Raw genomic sequence first — 10,120 nt, 5'->3', positions numbered from 1 at the left:
AATCAACAATTTTATCTTCCAATTAAGAATAGTTATTGACTGATTGGTTATTTATCAATCCGATGATGGTGTAGGTTGCAAGTGTACTGAATTTCTATTGAGAACACACTGATAAAGAGGAGCAGTGTTGATTTGAAGACATTCTGCGGCCGAGCTTCAAATACAAAGTACACTGGTTCCACCTTGGTACCAGAACCGTCATGCGTTGAAGTTAAATCTGGAACTCACTGATCCATGCTTACAAAGGTTTTACGGCGAGGATCAAGGTAGACTTAAGACCAGGCGACACTCCAGTAGACTCTGTAAGCTCAAAAGACTCAAGATCCTGGCCGTTTGGGAGCTGCCAGTCGAAATGGTAAATCATGTTGGCCAGGGTGAGCTCCACGAGGCGCGTGGCAAACGCGAGACCAGGACACGCTCTCCTCCCTGCACCGAAGGGTATGAACCGAGTATCCTTGCCGCTGTACCCGATGGCCTGTCCTAAGAACCTCTCCGGCAGGAACTCCTCGGCATTCTCCCATGACTCACTATCCCTCCCCATTGCCCACGTGTTGACCATGACCTGGGTCTTGGCCGGGATATCATAGCCGTCTACACGGGTGTCCTCTATTGTTTCACGTGGAACAAGCAGCGGCAAGGCTGGATGCAGCCGTAATGCTTCTTTAATGGCTGCCCGTAGGAGGCTCATCTTCTCCAGTTCCTCCTCAAGGACTATTCTTGCTTGTGCACTGCCAGCAACCTGTGATCTCACTTCGGATTGCACCTTTTCCAATTCTCTTGGATTCTTAATAAGCTCGGCCATTGTCCACTCTATTGTCTTGTAGATCGTGTCGGTGCCTGCTACGAACATATCCTGCAATGCAGAGAAAGACACGAAACTTTGTGAACATGTTTCTCCTTACTAGTGGTAGACGCTATCTACCTATTCTTTTGTTTGTAATGGTGCGTTCACGGATTTCTCAGTGTACTGGTGAATATGGTGATAGCAGTGATCAAGTTTCTTATTCTTTTGCGCTTGCACGGTCATGAGCTGTCAAAAATAATTCTGTATGTTTGTCATAAATAGCAAAAGGGAGCGACAAGATATCAGTAGGAAAACCCGAGATCAGTGCCAAAATTTGGTTATTGAAAACTTACCAAAATGAGTGCCTTGACATCAGTGCGGTCCAGCTTAAACCCGAGATCACCATCTTTGTAGATAGAGAGCAAATCGTCCAGGAGGTCTCGAGCTTCAGAGTCGTTTACTCGGTTTTCCTCGTGCTCCGCGATCGTCCTCTCGACAACCATGTCGAGCTTAGCCGCCGTCCTCTTCACCCTTGCGTCCAGCCCTCTCGCCCAGTCCAACCACCCTAGTCCCGGGAACACGTCGCTCACGGCGAACGTACTGAGCACATCAGTGAGCTCCTTCATCAGGCCGCGAACCATTGCTGGCTCCACGCCGCCGAGTTTGTTCCCGAACGCTGCTTTCGAGATTACATTGTTGGTTAGGCCGATGATGAGCTCGCTCACGTTGACCCCATCTCTGTCCTCCCCCACGCCACTGGCGGCACGGATCCGTTGCACGAATCTCGAGACCTCCTCCACCCGTAGTGCGCGGAAGGAATCGACTCGCTTCAAGCTGAGGAGGTGCACGACGGCGACGCGGCGGATCTGACGCCATTGCTCTCCATAGGGGCTGAAGGCGATATCTCGGCATCCATAGAGCAAGCCACGGGCCGTGTACTGTTGCGGGCGGTTGCAGAAGATGTGGTCCTGCGTCTTGAGAACGACCTCTGCCATGGAGGCCGAGGAGACGACGACGAGGGGCACGGAGCCAACACGGAGGAGGAAGAGCGGGCCGTGGCGCCGTGCCAGGGCCTGCAATGTACGGTGGAAGTGGATGCCGCCGAGCTTGTGCAGGTTCCCGATGATGGGCAGTGCCGGAGGCGAAGGTGGTAGCGCATGGACGCTCTCCTTGCGGCCTGGTCCGAAGCCTCGAACAACGATGGCGACGCAAGAAACCACGAAAACGAGACTGAGGAGGACTAGAGTAGAGTCGAGCTCAAGAGAAGCCATGACCAACAGCGAGGTGGGTGTACGTTATGGCCTAGGAGCACACGCTGTGGAATTGAAGTTGAATTTTAAGGCATGGCGTACGTTGGCTAATGTGCAGGGATAGAGATGACTTCATCTGTATCTATATCTAATATTTGTACCTATACCTATATATATACACATACATAGTCGTTATATCTATATTGATATCCCTATATTTATATATATATATCTATATTTATATACCTATATCTAATACTTATAGCTATACCTCTACTTATATCGATATATATCTCGATATTTATTTACCTATATTTATATCGATATCTATATCTAATACCTATATCTATACCACTTATACCTAATATATTTACATTTATATTGATATCGATATTAATACCTATATCTATACCATCTATACCACTTATACCTAATATATCTATACCACTTATACCTAATATCGATATATATCTCGATATTTATTTACCTATATTTATATCGATATCTATTACACTTATACCTAATATAAGATAGAGTATGGCTAATATTGAGTTCCACATAAGAACTTCATCTTCATTTCTTCTTCTTGATCATATCACATATATGACTTCAAATCGATGATCTTGATGCCGATACTCAAGGTATATCTTTTATCATCATGGCATCCATACTTGAATCCAACACATGGACTACAAGTAATACCTATGGAATATTCCTTCATATAAACTGAATGAAAACATTAGTCCATAGGGGTTGTCATTAATTACCAAAACCACACATAGGGGCAGTGTACCCTTACAATCTCCCCCATTTTGGTAATTGATGACAATCACAATAATAGGGTTTATATAATGAATATTTGAAACAAGTATGCAACTTATCCGAGAATATGTTGAATACAAGAGATTGTATTTGATATGGTCAAGTAACACGAAACTACTAGCCCATATCAAAACCAGCTCTACTCACACAACTACAACTAATGCAAGGGATGTGAGTAGAACCAACATATATAGAGAAAACTCCCCCACAATGTATGCACGTGTGATGAATATGAATTCATTACATACTTGTCAAGACTAAGCTTTGGGAGAGTTTCCACTATATAATCAACCATGCAAGACATATAAATATAGAGTGCATGATAGGCAAAAAACTTAAGCACAAACAAAACTTAAGTACAAAACCATTCCCTTAAACCCTCTAAACTTCTACCTCATTGGCATCAAGTGCCAAAATGGGTGAAAAATTTAGAAAGCCAATATAATGTGAGTTCCTCCCCAAGGTGTGCACTTCTCATAATTTGAGTGGAATCAAATGCACATATCAAATGACGAATACTTGAAGGAAGTCAAACTATATTGAGGATCAAAGATTGCACAATGATAACATGGTGAAGAAAACTTTAACAAATAAAGCAAGCAATCAAAGATCCAATTGGACAAACAAAGATATCATCATAAGAGATGTATAGTGCTCTAAATGAAACAAGAAAGCTCCCCAAGATTCGTGCATAAATTAGAATAGTTTGCATTTGAATACAATATGAATAAACATGGAATCCTCACTCCCTATATATCATTTAGAACACAAATAAGATAAAGAGGATAACTTTAGTCCAAAAACATTTATGAGATATGAGTGCATGAAGATAATATAAAATTAAGCCAAGAACTCATAAATAAAGTCCTTACCAACACCACTAAAACCAAAAGAATAAGAATATGGTCGGCAAAGAACAAGGATATCAAGGTGATGGATTAACGCTCTCATGTATATGTTATCACCAAGATTTAACCGAGTCAGAAGTGGGCCACGATTGAGATAGACTTGAAGATATACATGGAAGGAAGAACAAGAATTGGCCTTATACACGAAGTTGGGCTGGATTGCCCATGTATCTGTAATATAGTAGATCGCATCTTAGAAGTTAGAATTTTACCCGTGCACGGTTAGGTGCACGTCTGAATTAGAAAGTCCGCCGGACTATAAATATGTATCTAGGGTTTATGGAATAAACAACAACACAACGTTCACCCCAAAACAAACCAATCTCGGCGCATCGCCAACTCCTTCGTCTCGAGGGTTTCAATCAGGTAAGCGACATGCTGCCTAGATCGCATCTTGCGATCTAGGCAAGCATAAGCTCCACGTTGTTCATGCGTTGCCCGTCATCGAAGCGTCTTTGATGGCGGGCAACGTAGTTATCATAGATGTGTTAGGGTTAGCATAGTTCTTCGTATAACATGCTTACGTAGTGCAACCCTTGCATGTCTAGCCGCCCTCACACCTATCTCGAGTGTGGGGGCGGCACCCCGCTTGTTCATTATTTAGTAGATCTGATCCGTTACGATTGCTCCTTGCTCTGCAAGGATTAGTTTAATATCTGCAATAGTTAGGCCTTACAAAGGGGGGGAGGATCCAGCGGCACGTAGGGTGGCGTTCGCAAGTCCTAAACAGGATGTTCCGAGGATCAACGTCATGTTGGTTGTTTGGCCTTGTTTAGGATCGGCTTACGAGCACCGTGCGTGGCCGCGAGGCCCAACTCCGGAGTAGGATGATCCGATTATGCGGTGAAAACCCTAAAATCGTCGTAGATCTCATTAGCTTTATCTTGATCAAGCAGGATCACCAAGTATTCGTGCACCCCGTACGAATCATGGGTGGATCGGCTCTTTGAGCCGATTCACGAGATAACTCGAGAGCCGATCGAGGCTCGTATTTAATGTTTACGTGTATGCCATGCGAGAAACTAAGCGAGGCATCCCCATCACCTTCCCGACCGGGTATAGGTCAGGTGGCACGCCCTTGCACTTCGCATCGCCGCGTGTGACCGAGAAGAGCATTGCGGGCCGTCGCTCGGAGGGGTCTCAGCCAGCCGCAGCTCTAGGCTCTTCCCGGCTCTACCTGTGTTGACAGTTGCTGCCCGCCGGTGGGTTTTGGCAGTCAACAGTATATAAGTTTCTAAAGTGGACAAGATGATCCATAAAGAAACATGCACACACAAGAGGTTAATAAAATATATAATACATGATATCCAAGATGAAATCATAAAATATACCAAAGGATGTTTGCTTAAAAGCATATATAGCCTATGTCTCCAATTTTCACTTATGGTATATGAATGAACTTCAATAAAGAAAATCTCAAAAACATCACAACTACCAATAAGGAAAGTAAAGCTAGTTGGAATGTTTTGATAAAGGCAACAAGTATCACAAAATAGGGATTTATTTCGTAATTTCATCAATATTGCACATAAGAGTTCTTCGAGGAATTGATATGCAATAAATTGCTAGAAGGCACTTTTGGGATAGGTGAATCATAAACTTGATTTATATATATTCCCATTGTATGCATCTTCTCAAATTACTCAAATGTACAATAATAAGTTTTCTTTAAAAAGGATTTGTCAAGAACCACAATATTTTCGAAATAAAGAATGCCATGCCAAGATGCAACCTACAAGAGGTTGGATGCTATATGAGCATGCATGAATAAGATCCTTGTTATCGAGATAGCAATGGAATGATGTAGTAGATAAGAGTTCATCGATGATCCTAGCTTGGCTCCAATTCTCATATGGTGACAACACCTTCCTTATAGATGAGACAAGCTTCCATTGCATCTCCAATGTACCTAAAACAACATTCAAGTACATCTTGGTCCCCAAACTTATTGGGTGCAAAATGGTTAGACTAACCACAATACATAGGATACACTCCATATCAATATGTGCATATTCATAGATGAAGTTGGAATTTCGTGCATATCTTAGCCATTTAGGATTTGATGGAGTATACCCTATATAATGGAGTATACCCTATATAATGCTACAAATATAAACAAATTACATATAACCATGCAAAAAGACTTTAAAGATCCAAGAAAGATACACTTTGGACAAAACCAAATGAATTTAAGAAGGCATAAAGGTGTGACAAAAAAAATTTGTTGTCCAAATTATGTCAAAGACGAAAATCACAAAAGATTTGTTGAACAAAGTTCAACAAATGAACTAAGTAGAAATCATCGAGCTTAAGAGATGAATAAAGCCACACATGCTCAAAGATTTATCTCATTCAAGCAAATAAAACATGTAAGAAGGAATGAGATAACACACTCCCAAAAGAGCAAGGTTCCAACAAATAAACCAAACCCTCTACACTTTTCACAATGGCACAAAGTACCGAAAGGAAAAGGTTTGTCTTCCAAAAACAAACACTTGATAAGAATCAAGACATTTTATCAAAAGATTTTTCAAAGAGGCAAGGAAGACAAATGGGAGCTACAAAGATTTCTTGGAAATAGAATAAGGCAATACGAAGCAATCCAAGGTGAAGATGATCCATAAATTCAACCACATACAAGGTTATCAATTGTCAAAGATAATGAGAATATTGAAATTAACTTCCGGTGGTATATTTTAAGGATTCGAGATCAACTTCACAAGATGCATATGGTTAAAGATATGAATTAAGAACCATGCACAAATGGAGATTCTCAATATATCAAACCATGCAAAGCAATGACTATAATAACTTGGAGAAAATGATTCCCAAATAATATGTTTAAATATGTCTTTGAGAAAATCGCACCAAGAATCTCTTACTCAAACAAAAACCAAAAGATAACCAAAGGGAGCTTTTTATAAGTGTGATCTTGTTTGAGAAAACATGTCACCTAGGAATAAGATAACTAACAATATCAACTCTAAGTGGCAAATAGAATGAAAATCCAAGATGAAGATGATCCACAGATGTTACCACATACAAGGTTATTAATTGTCAAAGACAATGAGAATATTGGAATTAATTTCCGGTGATATATTGCCAAGGATAGAAGGATCAACTTCACAATAAAAGACATAGGATAAATATATATAGGATTAAGTACTATGCACGGATGAAGATTCTTGATAGCTTCAACTAGTCAAACAATCATGCACATCAATGATTAGAGTAACTTGAAGCAAACGGTGTCCCAAATAAGATATAGATATATATTTCAGCAAAACCGCACCAAGAATTTCTTACTCAAACAAGAACCCATAAGATGAGGAATAAAATCTTTTTAATAAAAGTGCATCTTGTTTGTGCAAACATGCCACCTAGGAACAAGATAATTAAGAGTATCAACTCTAAGTGGCATACCCTCATATGTTCACCTTTTCTAGGTTTGTGATATGTACAAAACATATTACTCCCCCATAATGTGATAAAACATTTCTTTTAATCAAGAGGCAATTAAAAATCGACTAGAGATGATTAATGGACATTTAGAATCTGAATTTCTCATGAGTATGACACACCACTTAGTGACTAGATAATCTTGCAATATCAATACTAAATGGTGGTACCCATGTACACATATTTTAAAGGAAGAGAGATGCACAAGGCATATTACTCCCCCAAAATGGGATGTTACATTAATCACTCAAAGAGAGCCAAATAAGATGTCATCAAGATGCATTAGGCTCAGAACAATACACAAATATATGATGAGTCAAACATACATACTTGAATATACAAGATAGGCAAGTAAGACACAACACATACAAACACATATTTGGTACAAAACCAAACATGCAAAGGGGCAAGTAACTTACAATAAATATGAAGAGTTGAAGTATAAGTTACCGCAAAGAGGAACATTGGATATAAGATATAGATGATAATCCATACGACTTGGCTTGGTCAAAATATTATATATGAAGATCCCTTAATTCTTCATGAAGTAGCCAAGTCTCCAATGCCCTCCACATACACCTATTGATCAAGTTTGAGCTTGTTGGTCCCCAACCAAGTTGGGTCCTAAGAGGTTAGTCACAATAGGCTTCACAACCCAAATGGTTCTTTTCTTGAAACCACTTTGAGTTCCAAAAAACTTGGCAAACACATTGTCATTCTTATCCTTCCGAAGAGAGTAATCATCATTAATAATGATAGGGTTGGATAAGGTACCGTTTAAGCATGAAGAGGCAAAGTGCCCCTTCTCACGACATAAGTAGCAAGTGTCCCCCTTTCTCTTCTTTATTGATTTATTTTCTTGGGGAAGTTTCTTGATTCTTCTTGAGAAGTGTCCTATCTTCAACTTGAGGTCGAGCTTGAGCTTGAGCTTGAGCTTGAGCTTGACCTTGTTGCTGTTTCCCAAGTTGCTTCTCACTCAAGTGCTTCTTCTTCTTTAATGGGCATGATCTAGCATGGTGCCCTTCAACCTTGCACTTGAAGCAAACTAACTTGGCCGGATCCTTGACTTTGTCTTGACCCTTCTTCTTGTTGCTCTTGATCTTGGACTTGTTCTTGTTATTGGAGTTGAATACAAGTCCACTCTTATAATAGGAGAATTGTTGCATACTCAACATCTTGCCAAGTGTGGATTTCCCTTCATGACACTTCTCCAAGTCTTTCTTCAAGGAAAGAACCTGGGCCTCGAGCACTTTGATTTCCTCTACATGGTTAGTGATGACCCACAAGTATAGGGGGTGTATCGTAGTATCTTCGATAAGTAAGAATGTCGATCCCAACGAGGAGCAGAAGGTGTTGACAAACAGTTTCGATGAAGGATTCACTGTAAATGCTCACAGACAAGTATTCAGGGGGTTTTGATGTAACAGATGAATAAAGTACGAGTAAGTAAAGTGCGAGAGTAATAATTGCAACGAGTGGCCCAATCCTTTTTAGCACAAAGGACAAGCCGGTTTGTTTACTTATAATAACCAAACGTTCTCGAGGACACACGGGATTTTAGTCTAGTGCTTTCGCTACATACGGCTAATTAATCTTCATTGTTTTGATAAGTGTTGTGTGGGTGAACCTATGCTAATGTACCGCCCTTCCTAGGACTAATACATACTTGTGATTATACCCCTTGCAAGCATCCGCAACTACAAGAAAGTAATTAAGATAAATCTAACCACAGCCTTAAACTCCGAGATCCTGCTATCCCTCCCGCATCGATATACCAACGGGGGCTCAGGTTTCTGTCACTCCGGCAACCCCGCAATTGGCAAACGAGTACAAGATGCATTCCCCTAGGCCCATAAAGGTGAAGTGTCGTGTAGTCGACGTTCACACGACACCACTAGAAGAATAACACCACAACTTAAATATCATAACATTGAATATTACTCAACCATACTTCACTACTAACATTTAGACTTCACCCATGTCCTCAAGAACTAAACGAGCTACTCACGAGACATCATATGGAACATGATCAGAGGTGATATGATGATGAATAACAATCTGAACATAAACCTTGGTTCAACGGTTTCACTCAATAGCATCAATAACAAGTAGAAATCAACACCGGGAGTTTCCCCTATCAAACAATCAAGATCAAACCCAAATTGTTACAAGCGGTGACGGCGTGCAGCGGTGGAGACGGCGGTGATGATGATGAAGATGATGATGATGGTGATGGAGATGATGTCCAGCTCGATGACGGTGACGATGGCGTCGATTTCCCCCTCCGGGAGGGAATTTCCCCGGCGGATCTCAGCATGCCGCAGAGGTGGCTGTGGCTCTTCGCGATGTACCCCTGGAGCTTAGGTTTTCGGGACGAAGGCGTACGCGAAGAAAAGGAGGCGAGAGGGGCTGTGGGCCCCCTCCTCACAAGGCGGCGCGGCCAGGCCTTGGGCCGCGCCGGCCTATGGGGTGGGCCCACCTCGGGTCCCCTCGGCTCCCCCTTCTGGCTCCCTTCGTCCTCTGGAAAAATAGGATTTTTCATATAATTTCCGTCAACTGTTGATCTTCCGAAATATTGCATCCTGACGGCGCTTTTTCCAGCAGAATCCTGACTCCGGTGCGCGATCCTCCAATAATCATGAAACATGCAAAATAGATGAAATAACATAAGTATTATCTCCAAATATGAAATATATCAATGAATAACAGCAAATTATGATATAAAATAGTGATACAAATTGGACGTATCAGTTAGTAGAAATACAAGTACTAGAGGAAGTAGAAGATTTATTGTTAGAGCAACAAGGCAAAGAAACTAATCCAACACAAGATGTATCAATAGTTTGGAAAGATGGATTACTAGGACTAGCACAAGGCAATATAGCATTTTGAGTAGA

The 10,120-nt window shown here is 41.1% G+C and overlaps 1 protein-coding gene across 1 annotated transcript; it reads right to left on the bottom strand.

The window, feature by feature from the left end:
- Nucleotides 1-238: 238 nt before the first annotated feature.
- LOC124707239 (cytochrome P450 71A1-like) lies at nt 239-2,055 on the bottom strand. The gene is made up of 2 exons (XM_047238906.1): nt 1,138-2,055; nt 239-853 (listed from the first exon to the last, which is right to left on the bottom strand). The coding sequence occupies exons 1-2, from the start codon at nt 2,053-2,055 to the stop codon at nt 239-241; spliced, it is 1,533 nt and encodes a 510-aa protein (XP_047094862.1).
- Between the last annotated feature and the right edge of the window lie 8,065 nt (nt 2,056-10,120).

The sequence above is a fragment of the Lolium rigidum genome, chromosome 4 (assembly GCF_022539505.1).
Source record: "Lolium rigidum isolate FL_2022 chromosome 4, APGP_CSIRO_Lrig_0.1, whole genome shotgun sequence".
Lineage (NCBI taxonomy): Eukaryota > Viridiplantae > Streptophyta > Magnoliopsida > Poales > Poaceae > Lolium > Lolium rigidum.
This window is presented reverse-complemented; position numbering and strand designations above follow the sequence as displayed.

Coding starts and splice junctions, on each gene's coding strand:
- LOC124707239 (XM_047238906.1), bottom strand. CDS start 2,055: ATGGCTTCTCTTGAGCTCGACTCTACTCTAGTCCTCCTCAGTCTCGTT. Junction 854..1,137: donor ATGTCAAGGCACTCATTTTG/GTAAGTTTTCAA, acceptor TCTGCATTGCAG/GATATGTTCGTAGCAGGCAC.